The 14,805-nt window shown below is 43.6% G+C and overlaps 1 protein-coding gene across 1 annotated transcript in view; it reads left to right on the top strand.

Moving 5' to 3' along the window:
* LOC124789066 overlaps positions 1-14,805 on the top strand; it is a 93,065-nt gene that overhangs the window by 37,213 nt on the left and 41,047 nt on the right. The window contains exon 4 of the mRNA XM_047256361.1: positions 8,720-8,918. Within this exon, the coding sequence (XP_047112317.1) occupies positions 8,720-8,918 (199 nt within the window). The remainder of the gene's footprint in view (positions 1-8,719; positions 8,919-14,805) is intronic.

Raw genomic sequence — 14,805 nt, 5'->3', positions numbered from 1 at the left:
AAACAAGCAGGAGTTTCATTTTCAAATCACTGCTTGCATTGGCACAGAATAGTAGTGTGAGATGGTCTTTCATTGGATTGTGTTATTGAGCACTGCATTCTCCTCTGCTGTTATAAAGGCACACTTTGCCATCTTTTTCCAGAATAGACCCCTGTTGTCACGATTAAAAACCTGTTGCAGCAGATAACCCTCAGAATCTATGAGCATCTTGAAGTTGCTGATGAAGTTCTCTGCTGGCTTTGTGTCGGAGCCTGGTGCTTTGCTATGCCTCACAAAACTGTGGATGCTGGTTCTTCTCCTAAACTTCCCAAACCACCCACAGCTTCCCTTAAACACTTCTTTGGCCGCTAATGATCCTGGCGTCCTCTTAACAAGGTCGGCAAAAATAATTCTCATCTTCTCACAAATGATGTTTTCATTAATAGTGTCGCTTTACAATTGCTTTTCATTTATCCATATAAGAAGCAACCTTTCAACATCATCCAGAATACGAAAATATTGTTTAGATACTCCTGTCACACACCCTTTGAATCATCTATTTCCTTAATCTTGTCCTTGTTCTTGAAAATAGTTGATATAGATCGATTGTACGTGCGTGCTAAATCAGCAATGCTCACACCATGTTCGCATTTTTCAGTGATTCTTCATTTCATTTCTAAGGTCATTTTCTTTCTGTTTGGTTGTCGCCATGTGGCTTTATCTTCTGGGACATTTCTGTGAAGGTCAATAAATTTACACACACACACACACACACACACACACACAAAAACTGTGTGAACACAAGTTTAAAAAAAAAAATGTGTGATCACAAGCTCTACTAAGATAATAGCAAAAAGAATGCTAAACCCCAACTTTAGTACATACTAAAGACATTGTTCGTATACCACTGCCAACAATGAAAGCTGTTCCTATTGTTGAATGTTTCCGTCACTGCGTACAAATAGCTGGTGATGTCACACTAAATCATTGTCAACCATTATGCAAAACGTCGCTCATTAAACAAGTGATGTTTTCACAATTGGTTTTGCTCGTTATGTGAATAGCATGTTGTGGGAGGTGTTTGTTAAGTGAGGTTCCACTGTATTTGTAGGCTTAGAGGAAGTTTTTGGCAGTATTAACTGGAATATTCTCTGCAAAATTCTGAAGGTAGCATTGGTAAAACCCAGGAAGTGAAAGGCTATATACAACTTGTACAGGACCAACCAGATGGCAGTTATAAGAGTCAAAGGGCACAAAAGGGCTGCAGCAGTTCAGAAGGGAGTGAGACAGGGTTGTAACCTACGCCCCTATGTTATTCAATCTGTACGTTGGACAAGCACAAGAGAGGGGGGGGGGGGGGAGGAGAGAGAGAGAGAGAGAGAGAGAGAGAGAGAGAGAGAGAGAGAGAGAGAGAGAAGCAGAAGCAGAAGAAATAAAACAGCTGAAGTTTGCCAGTGACATCTTAAACCTGTCAGAGACAGCAGAGGCCTTGGAAGAGCAATTGAACAGATTCTACAGCATCTTGAAAGGAGGATATGAAATGAACATAAGCAAAATCAAAGCAAGGGTAATGGAATGTAATCACTTTAAATCAGGCACTGCTGAGAGAATTAGATCAGGAAACAAGATACTGAAAGTAGTAGATGAGTTTTGCTATTTGGGTATCAAAATAACTGGTGATGGCCGAAGTAGAAAGGATATCAAACATAGTCTGGCAATGAGAAGAAAAGTGTTTTTGAAGAAGAGAAATTTGTTAACATTGAATATTGATTAACAGTTAGAAAGTCAACAATTCTTGATCGTCTCTTACTTCAGTTACATGTATCTCTTTGTTGCGATAATGATAGTAATGTTTGCGGTATTATTTTTCCTGTATGAAATCATTCAAGAACATTAATCACTGATGAAGGCAATATCAATCATTGGAGCAACAGCTTTAGAAATAAGAAAATAATAAACCAAAAATCTAGGAGTATATGCAGAGTCATGGCATAAAAGCAACAATTTTAAAATGGTTTTGTGGAACTCCAAAGGAGTTAGACTTTTTTTTATATAATGTTCAATGGGTTGTAGGATAATATTCTCACAGAAATAACTTGGTAACAGAACAAGCAATGGTCAATGAAAATACAAGAAATAAAATTTAAGAGGCATGGATTCCTGTCATTTGGAATAAAATTATGTGTATTTTGAACTATGCCTAATAATGGCAAAAATAGAAAAGGGGGGGGCAGCGTCAAACAGCATCATAAAAACACTGATAGTCAGGAAAATGATACCACTGCAAATATTTTTGGAAATCGCTAGGTTTTTACATTTTGCAAATGGTGATATTACTGATGAGATGGATAAATTACATACACTTGTGATAAAGTGTTTTAATAAAAAGTTCAAAAAGTATATATTGTGAAAGAGAGCATCACCATAGATGAATCGTTAATGAAATGTAAGGGGCCCATGTCTTACAAACAACTGGTCGAGTACCTGGCATTGCCCGGATATGTATTTATTGCAATTATATTAGTCCATATCCTCCTTCCCTTCTCTCTGCTCATCTCCTTCTCCCCCTCTCTCTGTGTACATCTACACATATGTACGTACTCTGTAAGCCACTGTTCAGTGTGTGGCAGAGGGCACCCTGTACCACAACTAATCATTTCCTTTCCTGTTCCACTAGCAGATAGAGCAAGGGAAAAGCAACTGTCTGTATGCCTCCATATGATCCGTGATTTCTAATATCTTATCTTTGTGGTCCTTATGCAAAATGTATGGTGACAGCAGCAGAATCGTTCTGCAGTCGGCTTCAAATGCCAGTTCTCTAAATTTCCTCAGTAGGCTTCCCAGAAAAGAACTTTCCCTTCCCTCCAGGGATTCCCATTTGAATTTCTGAAGCATCTCCCTAACACTTGCATGTTGTTCGAACCTACTGGTAACAAACCTAACAGCCAACCTCTGAATTGCTTTGATGTAGTCCCTTAATCAGACCTAGTACAAATCCCAAACACTCGAGCAATACTCAAGAAGAGGTCACATGAGCATCCTATATGTGATCTCCTTTGCAGATGAACCACACTTTCCCAAAATTCTCCCAATAAACTGAAGTCAACCATTCTCCTTCTGTACCACAGTCCTTCACTATGCTACGTTATGTCCAGATATTTAAATGAGGTGACTGCGTTAAGCAGGACACTACTAATGCTGTATCTGAATGTTATGCTCTTGTTTCTCCAATTCATCCGCACTGACTTACATTTTTCTACATCTAGCGCTAGCTGTCATTCATCACTTTCTCCAGCGTCCACTCTGTTCATCTGGTCCTTCTCCTGCCCCCCGCCCCCTTATCTGTCTAACTGCTCCTCCCCTGACTGTCCATCAGATCCTCCAACCTTATACTGTCCACCTGCTCCTCCTGCCTCTGTCTGTCCCCCTGTTGCTCTACCTTTTCTCTGTCCATCTGCTACTGCTCCCTCTGTCCACCTACTTTTTTCTCCCTCTGCCAAGAAGAGAGCTAACCATCTAATGGAAGAATGTATACTGAGCAGAAGCTTCACTTCATGGCTGCTTCACAAATTGTCCCACCTGGAACTGCCCCTCCCAAATAACACCTTCTCTGAATTACATAATAGGGAATTGCATTTACAACATTTTTTAATCCTACAATCTTCCAGGAGTCATTCTATGTTAACTTCTATACCCCATTTCTATTCATCTACCTTACTTGATTAAACTACACACACACACACACACACACACACACACACACACACACACACACACATATATATATATATATATATATATATATATATATATATATATATATATATAAAAAGAAAGATGATGAAACTTACCAAACAAAAGCACTGGCAGGTCGATAGACACACTAACAAACACAAACATACACACAAAATTCTAGCTTTCGCAACCAATGGTTGCCTCGTCAGGAAAGAGGGAAGGAGAAGGAAAGACAAAAGGATATGGGTTCTAAGGGAGAGGGCAAGGAGTCATTCCAATCCCGGGAGCGGAAAGACTTACCTTAGGGGGAAAAAAGGACAGGTATACACTCGCACACACACACATATCCATCCACACATACACAGACACAAGCAGACATTTGTAAAGGCAAAGAGTTTGGGCAGAGATGTCAGTCGGGGCGGATGTACAGAGGCAAAGATGAAGTTGAAAGACAGGTGAGGTATGAGCGGCGGCAAATTGAAATTAGAAATTAGCGGAGATTGAGGCCTGGCGGATAGCGAGAAGAAAGGATATGCTGAAGGGCAAGTTCCCATCTCCGGAGTTCTGACAGGTTGGTGTTAGTGGGAAGTATCCAGATAACCCGGACAGTGTAACACTGTGCCAAGATGTGCTGGCCGTGCACCAAGGCATGTTTAGCCACAGGGTGATCCTCATTACCAACAAACACTGTCTGCCTGTGTCCATTCATGCGAATGGACAGTTTGTTGCTGGTCATTCCCACATAGAACGCTTCACAGTGTAGGCAGGTCAGTTGGTAAATCACGTGGGTGCTTTCACACGTGGCTCTGCCTTTGATCGTGTACACTTTCCGGGTTACAGGACTGGAATAGGTGGTGGTGGGAGGGTGCATGGGACAGGTTTTACACCGGGGGCGGTTACAGGGGTAGGAGCCAGAGGGTAGGGAAGGTGGTTTGGGGATTTCATAGGGATGAACTAAGAGGTTGCGAAGGTTAGGTGGACGGCGGAAGGACACTCTTGGTGGAGTGGGGAGGATTTCATGAAGGATGGATCTCATTTCGGGGCAGGATTTGAGGAAGTCGTATCCCTGCTGGAGAGCCACATTCAGAATCTGATCCAGTCCCGGAAAGTATCCTGTCACAAGTGGGGCACTTTTGGGGTTCTTCTGTGGAAGGTTCCGGGTTTGAGGAGATGAGGATGTGGCTCTGGTTATTTGCTTCTGTACCAGGTCGGGAGGGTAGTTACGGGATGCAAAAGCTGTTTTCAGGTTGTTGGTGTAATGGTTCAAGAATTCCGGACTGGAGCAGATTCGTTTGCCACGAAGACCTAGGCTGTAGGGAAGGGACCGTTTGATGTGGAATGGGTGGCAGCTGTCATAATGGAGGTACTGTTGCTTGTTGGTGGGTTTAATGTGGACGGACGTGTGAAGCTGGCCATTGGACAGGTGGAGGTCAACGTCAAGGAAAGTGGCATGGGATTTGGAGTAGGACCAGGTGAATCTGATGGAACCAAAGGAGTTAAGGTTGGAGAGGAAATTCTGGAGTTCTTCTTCACTGTGAGTCCAGATCACGAAAATGTCATCAATAAATCTGTACCAAACTTCGGGTTGGCAGGCCTGGGTAACCAGGAAGGCTTCCTCTAAGCGACCCATGAATAGGTTGGCATACGAGGGGGCCATCCTGGTACCCATGGCTGTTCCCTTTAATTGTTGGTATGTCTGGCCTTCAAAAGTGAAGAAGTTGTGGGTCAGGATGAAGCTGGCTAAGGTAATGAGGAAAGAGGTTTTAGGTAGGGCGGCAGGTGATCGGCGTGAAAGGAAGTGCTCCATCGTAGCGAGGCCCTGGACATGCGGAATATTTGTGTATAAGGAAGTGGCATCAATGGTTACAAGGATGGTTTCCGGGGGTAACAGACTGGGTAGGGATTCCAGGCATTTGAGAAAGTGGATTCCTTGAAGCTCCGCCTGGACATCAGGAATGGGATTGCCTTGGCAAACTTTGTAAGTAGTGTTGTCAACACCTCAGAACCTTAGGCCCCCTACAAAACCTTTCACCCGACTCCATCAACCTCCTGACCCCACCAACACCCCGCACCCCTACCTTCTACCTTCTTCCCAAAATTCACAAACCCAATCATCCCGGCCGTCCCATTGTAGCTGGTTACCAAGCCCCCACCGAAAGCATCTCTGCCTACGTAGATCAACACCTTCAACCCATTACATGCAGTCTCCCATCCTTCATCAAAGACACCAACCACTTTCTCAAACGCCTGGAATCCCTACCCAGTCTGTTACCCCCGGAAACCATCCTTGTAACCATTGATGCCACTTCCTTATACACAAATATTCCGCATGTCCAGGGCCTCGCTACGATGGAGCACTTCCTTTCACGCCGATCACCTGCCGCCCTACCTAAAACCTCTTTCCTCATTACCTTAGCCAGCTTCATCCTGACCCACAACTTCTTCACTTTTGAAGGCCAGACATACCAACAATTAAAGGGAACAGCCATGGGTACCAGGATGGCCCCCTCGTATGCCAACCTATTCATGGGTCGCTTAGAGGAAGCCTTCCTGGTTACCCAGGCCTGCCAACCCGAAGTTTGGTACAGATTTATTGATGACATTTTCGTGATCTGGACTCACAGTGAAGAAGAACTCCAGAATTTCCTCTCCAACCTTAACTCCTTTGGTTCCATCAGATTCACCTGGTCCTACTCCAAATCCCATGCCACTTTCCTTGACGTTGACCTCCACCTGTCCAATGGCCAGCTTCACACGTCCGTCCACATTAAACCCACCAACAAGCAACAGTACCTCCATTATGACAGCTGCCACCCATTCCACATCAAACGGTCCCTTCCCTACAGCCTAGGTCTTCGTGGCAAACGAATCTGCTCCAGTCCGGAATTCTTGAACCATTACACCAACAACCTGAAAACAGCTTTTGCATCCCGTAACTACCCTCCCGACCTGGTACAGAAGCAAATAACCAGAGCCACATCCTCATCTCCTCAAACCCGGAACCTTCCACAGAAGAACCCCAAAAGTGCCCCACTTGTGACAGGATACTTTCCGGGACTGGATCAGATTCTGAATGTGGCTCTCCAGCAGGGATACGACTTCCTCAAATCCTGCCCCGAAATGAGATCCATCCTTCATGAAATCCTCCCCACTCCACCAAGAGTGTCCTTCCGCCGTCCACCTAACCTTCGCAACCTCTTAGTTCATCCCTATGAAATCCCCAAACCACCTTCCCTACCCTCTGGCTCCTACCCCTGTAACCGCCCCCGGTGTAAAACCTGTCCCATGCACCCTCCCACCACCACCTATTCCAGTCCTGTAACCCGGAAAGTGTACACGATCAAAGGCAGAGCCACGTGTGAAAGCACCCACGTGATTTACCAACTGACCTGCCTACACTGTGAAGCGTTCTATGTGGGAATGACCAGCAACAAACTGTCCATTCGCATGAATGGACACAGGCAGACAGTGTTTGTTGGTAATGAGGATCACCCTGTGGCTAAACATGCCTTGGTGCACGGCCAGCACATCTTGGCACAGTGTTACACTGTCCGGGTTATCTGGATACTTCCCACTAACACCAACCTGTCAGAACTCCGGAGATGGGAACTTGCCCTTCAGCATATCCTTTCTTCTCGCTATCCGCCAGGCCTCAATCTCCGCTAATTTCTAATTTCAATTTGCCGCCGCTCATACCTCACCTGTCTTTCAACTTCATCTTTGCCTCTGTACATCCGCCCCGACTGACATCTCTGCCCAAACTCTTTGCCTTTACAAATGTCTGCTTGTGTCTGTGTATGTGTGGATGGATATGTGTGTGTGTGCGAGTGTATACCTGTCCTTTTTTCCCCCTAAGGTAAGTCTTTCCGCTCCCGGGATTGGAATGACTCCTTGCCCTCTCCCTTAGAACCCATATCCTTTTGTCTTTCCTTCTCCTTCCCTCTTTCCTGACGAGGCAACCATTGGTTGCGAAAGCTAGAATTTTGTGTGTATGTTTGTGTTTGTTAGTGTGTCTATCGACCTGCCAGCGCTTTTGTTTGGTAAGTTTCATCATCTTTCTTTTTAGATATATTTTTCCCACGTGGAATGTTTCCCTCTATATATATATATATATATATATATATATATATATATATATATATATATATATATATGACTTACCAAATGAAAGTGCTGGCAGGTCGACAGACACACGAACAAACACAAACATACACACAAAATTCAAGCTTTCGCAACAAACTGTTGCCTCATCAGGAAAGAGGGAAGGAGAGGGAAAGACGAAAGGATGTGGGTTTTAAGGGAGAGGGTAAGGAGTCATTCCAATCCCGGGAGCGGAAAGACTTCCCTTAGGGGGAAAAAAGGACGGGTATACACTAGCGCACACACACACACACATATATCCATCCACACATATACAGACACAAGCAGACATATTTAAAGACAAATATATATATATATATATATATATATATATATATATATATATATATATATATATACCTTTCTCTCTGTAGCCTCTTGTGTTCTCCCACCCCACTTTATCCCACCCCACCCCTTTCATTTGCCCCAAGAAAATTCCCCATCTGCAGTAGGGTAGGATTATCTGTTCCCCATCTCTATCCAGTTTCCTTGTTACTTTCCTGTCCTGCCCTTGGCCTCCTCCCCTCCACTCTGCTCTCCTCTCCACCCGTCCTCTCCCTTCCCCTCCCCACCCCCTACCCTCTCCTACCCTTCCCTCCCACCCTTGCTCCTCTCACCCAATCCATGTGACAGAGCAGAGTTTTTGTTTTGCAGGGGGGGGGGGGGGGGGCATGTGTTAATCAGTAATACTCTTTAAAATGTCATTGTCCAAACTTCAGTAATTTCCAATCTTGTTTTTAAGTACCTTTCAACTGCTCATTGCCTCAATTATACTGTGAGCAGTTACATTTACTCCTTCCATGTATCGTATTAATAGTCCACTAGTATTTTCTTGTAAGAGCACAGGTTTTTGGTTCAATTGCAGCAACTGCTTCTCCATTGCCTGAAGAAACCCGAAATGTTTCATCACCTGCCACAGTTGGTGATGAAGTGGTTCCCTGTGACCGAACAGCTACAACGCCTGATAAAATTTATGATCTTCATGATCTGGTCAGTGAAGATGAACTCAACAGTTTTTCGGAGGAAGCTGAGACGCTTATTTCTGGAGGTGCATCTTCTGTGAGGTATGAATTCTATCTTTTCTTTCTTTCATTCAATGTGTATTCACTTTTATTTTTCGTAACAGCTACATTCGGTCAAGTATTTAAGTATTTTGTCTTTTACAAACTATGCTGCAGCATTAAAAAGGCCATAACACAAATGATCTGTGTTGTGTTGAATGATGTATAAAATATTTATTTTTGTGCTTTTAGTGCAGGAGATTCTTTTTTCTGTAGTTAGGAAGGAAGGAGTGATTAGGCTGGAAAAAGTTATAAAAATTATAGGTCTAGAGAGCAACAAAAGCTTTATTAAAATTGACTAGGAATCAGATTTGAGATCAGCAGTTCATTGGCCAACATACACAAAAGTGGGACAGAAAAGGTAAAGTTATTGTGATATGAGCCAAGTGCAAGCATTTGAAATGAGAGAAATAAACATAAAAAGACAACTGATGATAATTTTATTGTTAAAGGGTTAATGAGATTAACTTTTAGAACAAAGGTTATCTAGCAGAAGGGAGAAAGAGAGTGCAGGAAATGACTTTCCAAAGATTATGCGGTGGCGCAGTTCTTTCTGTCCCTTTACAACGAACCTGCACCTACCTGTGAACATTGTCACAGCAGATCATCAGTAGGAAAGCCGAATGAAATCTACTGTACTTCGACGTGAACCAGGCTGCAATTTAAGTCACTAATCTACGTTTCGGGAGAAAGTTTTCATACGAATGAAAGGTTGGAAATTTTGTCCTCAATTAATATATTCTGAAACTTAGGTGAACAAGTATCACTGCCAAGCCCGTGCTAGTCTTACCGCAGTCACTCACAGTCCCTTTCACTCACATTAGCAAGTTTATGGTGTTGCATTTCCCGAAAACGTAATAGCTACAAAAATACTGATTGTTTTTGATTGATAATGCTCGCCAAATATTAAGTCTGTCCGTACCAAATGCAGTCACAGCTTTTAGCCACTGATCTGCTCAATATGCCACGTGGAATATATGTCTTTTGTCTTCACAAAATTCACTTAAAAATTCCGAAATTTCTACACACCCATCGGAATTATTATGCCGTCACTGTACAACACTCTCGATGTATGAAACACTGCTAAATCCGGCAACTTATCGTTTCCATCGGAAGTACTACTACACACGTCCGAACTGTTTCATGGCTAGTCTTCCACACCACTCTAGAATACTCTCAGTCTTCTCTACCAGCAGAGAAAGACACGTGAAGAATATTGCTGTACCATTGGTCAGTTTACTCAACACCCAATAGCAAAACAACATTCTCCCGCGTCAGTCCATGCTTTTCATCAATAACCAATTGCAAAATAGTAAACGTAATGACTGCACTTTTTACCGACGTAATTATCTAATATGCTGAAGTTTTGTTTATGCATAAAGTTATTTACTATTGTTATTTATACCTGAATTAACTTTCCCTTTACCATAAACTTTCTTTACAAATCTATTCTACAAAAATCCCCTTTGTCCACATCCATACTTCTCCGAAATGTTCCCACACTAAATACCACTACATAATTTGTTAAACAATTATCTTCATATTAAGCTTAAACCCCACTCACACATCATTCATACTGCTAAAACACATTTATAACATTTTACATACACAAAAAGACATAATAACACTTTATGAAAATACTAGAACAGTTTATGAAAAACATTCTATTACTTTAGTGCACTCTAGTGGGCACGATCGAAACTAAACATCACAGTCCCCCTATCCAATATTGACCTCTACTGGCTGATACATAAACTACGTGCGCGTCCAGTCTCGCGTCGCCATCTGTCACTATCCAGCTCTGAGACACATCTCCCACTTAACCGCCTCCGAGGCAGGATCATTATACGGTGCTACGCCTCAATTAGCAGAATTAATATGTAACAGTAAGAGAGATTATTTGAAAATATGAAAATGAGTGGAAAGGGAAGAAGAAAAAAAATAGTAGTTAAAGAGACCAGAGCTGAAAATTAAACAAGAGGTGCACAATTTACATAAATAAATTTGATGGAGCTTGACCTGAATGTTGGACCATTGAAGAGAACTGCATAAGAGAAATAGAAGCAGGCAGGAATAAAGTGTAAGTTAATAGCAGGTGGCAAATGCCAGTAAGAGGACACAAACTGTAAAGTATGTTTCATCTTACAAAGGTTGAGGCATTGGTGTTGTGAAGAAGTATCAAAATTATCTATGTAATGATGTAGCATGTAATTTCAATTCTGAATTTACACACATGACTGCAGTCTCAGGCAACTGAAACCACACTGTGAGCTGCAGCACCAGTGAATGACGGGAATGGCGAATGGGTGGGGGTAAGGAGGAGGCTGGGTGGGGAGGGGAGGGATAGTTTGGTGGGGGTGGTGGACAGTGAAGTGCTGTAGGTTAGACTGAGGGCAGAGAAGAGGTGGGGACGGGAGGGGGGGGGGGGGGTAGTAGTGGGAAAAGGAAAGAAATAAAAAGACTGGGTGTGGTGGTGGAATGACGGCTGTGTAGTGCTGGAATGGGAACAGGGAAGGGGCTGGATGGGTGAGGACAGTGACTAACGAAGGTTGAGACCAGGAGGGTTATGGGAATGTAAGATGTGTTGCAGGGAAAGTTCAGCAACAGGGTGATCCACTTGTTTCTTGGGCATAGTTTGTTGGTGGCAATTCATACAGACAGACCGCTTGCTGGGTGTCATGCCTACATTGAATGCAGCACAGTAGCCATAGCTTAGCCTGTAGACTACACGACTGGTTTCACAGGTAGCCCTACATTTGATGGGATAGGTGATGTTAGTGACCGGACTGGAGTAGTTGGTGGTGGGATGATGTATGGGACAGGTCTTGCATCTAGGTCTATTACAGGGGTATGAGCCATGAGGTAAGGGATTGGTGCAGGGGTTGTGTAAGGATGGACAAGTGTGTTGTGTAGGTTCGGTAGACAGTGGAATACCACAGTGGGAGGGGTGGGAAGGATAGTGGTTAGGATATTTCTCATTTCAGGGCACGACAAGAGGTAATCAAAACCCTGGCGGAGAATGTAATTCAGTTGCTCTGGTCCTGGGTGGTACTGAGTTACGAGGAGAATGCTCCTATGTGGCCGTACAGTGGGACTTTCGGAGGTGGTGGAAAACTGGAAAGATAAGGCACAGCACCTTTGTTTTTATACAAGTTTGGAAGGATAATTATGGTCAGCGAAGGCTTCAGTGAAACCCTCTGTATATTTCATGAGGGACTGCTCGTCACTGCAGATGTGATGATCATTAGGTGGCTAGGCTGTACAGAAGGGACATCTTGGCATGGAATGGGTGGCATCTGTCAGAGTGGAGGGTATTTGTGGTTGTTAGTAGGTTTGATATGGACAGAGGTACTGATGTAGCCATCTTTGAGGTGGAGGTCAACATCTAGGAAGGTGGCTTGTTGGGTTGAGTAGAACCAGGTGAAGCAAATGGGGGAGAAGTTGTTGAGGTTTTGGAGGAATGTGGATAGGGTGTCTTCACCTTTTAGCCAGATAGCGAAGATGTCGTCATTGAATCTGAACCAGGTGAGGGATTTAGGATTCTGGGGCTTAGGAAGGATTCCTCTAGATGGCCCATGAATAGATTGGCATAGGATGGTGCCATGTGGGTGCCCATAGATGAACCTTGGATTTGTTTTTAGGCAATGCTTTCAAAGGAGAAGTAATTGTGGGTGAGGATATAATTGGTCATGATGACTAGGAAGGAGGTTTTTGGTTTGGAATCCATCGGACGTCGGGAAAGGTAGTGTTCAATAGTGGTAAGGCCATGGGCATTAGGAATGTTAGTGTACAGGGAGGCGGCATCAATAGTGATGAGCAGGGCATCGTGTGGTAAAGGGACAGGAGAGTCGGAGGAAATGGTTGGTATCTTTTGTATAGGAGGTTAGGTTCCGCGTAACGGGTTGAAGGTGTTGGTCTACAAGAGTAGAGATTCTCTCTGTGGGGGCACAGTAACCAGCCACAACGGGGTGTCCAAGGTGGTTAGGTTTATGGACTTTACAAAGCATGTAGAAAGTAGGAGTGTGGGGAGTGGTAAGGGTGAGAGATGGACTCCAGGGAGAGATTCTGGGATGGGCCTAAGGATTTGAGTCATGACTGGAGATCCTACTGGATTACTGGAATGGAGTTACTGTGACAAAGTTTGTAGGTGGAAATATCTGACAGCTGGCAGAGTCCTTTCACCAGGTAATTGTTGCGGTTCAAAACAACAGTGGTGGAACCTTTGTCCGCAGGTAGGATTATAGAGTCGGGATCAGATTTTAGATGGTGGACTGCGGTTCTTTCTGCAAATGTAAGGTTAGTTTGCAAGTGTGGGGACTTGGGGAATGATGGTGAGGCAAGGTTTGAGGTTAAGAAGTTTAATATTGGTCTTTGGTTGAATCTGATTGGTAGGGTTGGTGGCAAAAAAGTGTTTGCACGGTAGGGACCAGGAGAACGAGAGCAGGTCTTGAACAAATCCTGCATGATTGAATTTGAGAGTGGGGCAAAAGTGAGACCTTTGGAAAGGACTGATATTTCTGTGGGTCTAAGGCTTCTGGAGGAAGGGTTCATGACTGTGTTGTGGGTCTGTTTGGATTCTGGATTCTGTGCATGGTGGGGGGGAGTTTTGGAGGGTGGGGTAAATGTAGTAGGTCTGCAAGACATCGTTTGTCAGCTATGAGGGGACATGGGGGGAGGTTTGAGGTGGTTGTAGAGGTGGTGGACAGTGGTACTCCAAGGCGGGAGTAGGAAGTGAGCAGGATGGAGAGCTTTTTGAGCTGGTGGTGTGCATGTTGCTCAAGTTCCTGCAGGGCAATAGTTTCAGTGTGTGTTCCGGGTTCCAGAAATTTGGGATTGCATAGCAGGAGAATTTTGCAGATGGAGAGAAGGTACTCCAAGGAGGTATAGTCTTTGGTTGATATGTTTTTGCAAGACTATGTTGGTGAGGGCTAAGGATCGGCAGAATCTGAACAGGAGGAGATCATTGTGGAAGGAGGGGGTGGCAGCCAGAGATGGCTAATACGATGGTAAGGCCCATAGGGGGGGGGGGGGGATTCTAGTGTGTGTGTGTGTGTGTGTGTGTGTGTGTGTGTGTGTGTGTGTGTGTGTGTGTGCGTGCGCGCGCGCGTTCCATCCTTGATTTTCCATTGTTTGATTCTGAATTTATACTTTGCAAACCACTGTGCAGAGTGCAGTAGGAGCTACAAATAGCATCCATACCGAGGGTACCATTTTAATGTGTTAATACTTAGTAAGAGGAAAAAAAGTTATGTCTGTGCTGAGGCCTGGATTTCCCCAATTATTTTAGATGAAATCTACTCTCACCATGAGAGAAATACCGAGAGCCTAAATTGTTTCACTTATGCTCCAACAGCAGAGCAAGGTCAACACATTACTACTGTTTGTGCATAACAGAGGACTTCTCAGATGTGTGAACTGTTAACTCATGGTCTTATAGAGGCTCTTCCGATGATGCGTCTGTCCAGCATATGACAGTCTGGCATTTGATTTATATATTGAGCACTGCTCCCATCCGTGATACAGTCTATTTGGCCTCTATTTCTGTGTCTACCTGGCAGGCATTTTTTTCGTGTCACTACTTGTTGGGTTACAACACAGTATTAAGAATGGGTCAAGTGAGAGTTTTATATGTACCACTATTCATTCATAATATTGTTTAGAACACAATATGAAGGACACTATTCAGAGATGCGTAATGAGCCAAGACAGGTATTACCAAAGCAAAGGTGCTGTTAGAAACTGCATTAATATGGAACAGTATTAGAATTGAATCTCAGTATTTGTGCCTATTAGATATAAATTTAATATAGGTAAATTAACAGGACTGTTGCTGCTGTGGAGGAGAAGAAGAAGAAGAAGAAGAAGAAGAAGAAGAAGCCTAGTTCTTACT

This window comes from Schistocerca piceifrons, chromosome 1 (assembly GCF_021461385.2).
Source record: "Schistocerca piceifrons isolate TAMUIC-IGC-003096 chromosome 1, iqSchPice1.1, whole genome shotgun sequence".
NCBI lineage: Eukaryota > Metazoa > Arthropoda > Insecta > Orthoptera > Acrididae > Schistocerca > Schistocerca piceifrons.
The sequence above is the reverse complement of the archived record's forward strand: the minus strand, read 5'-3'. Positions and strand labels throughout refer to the sequence as shown.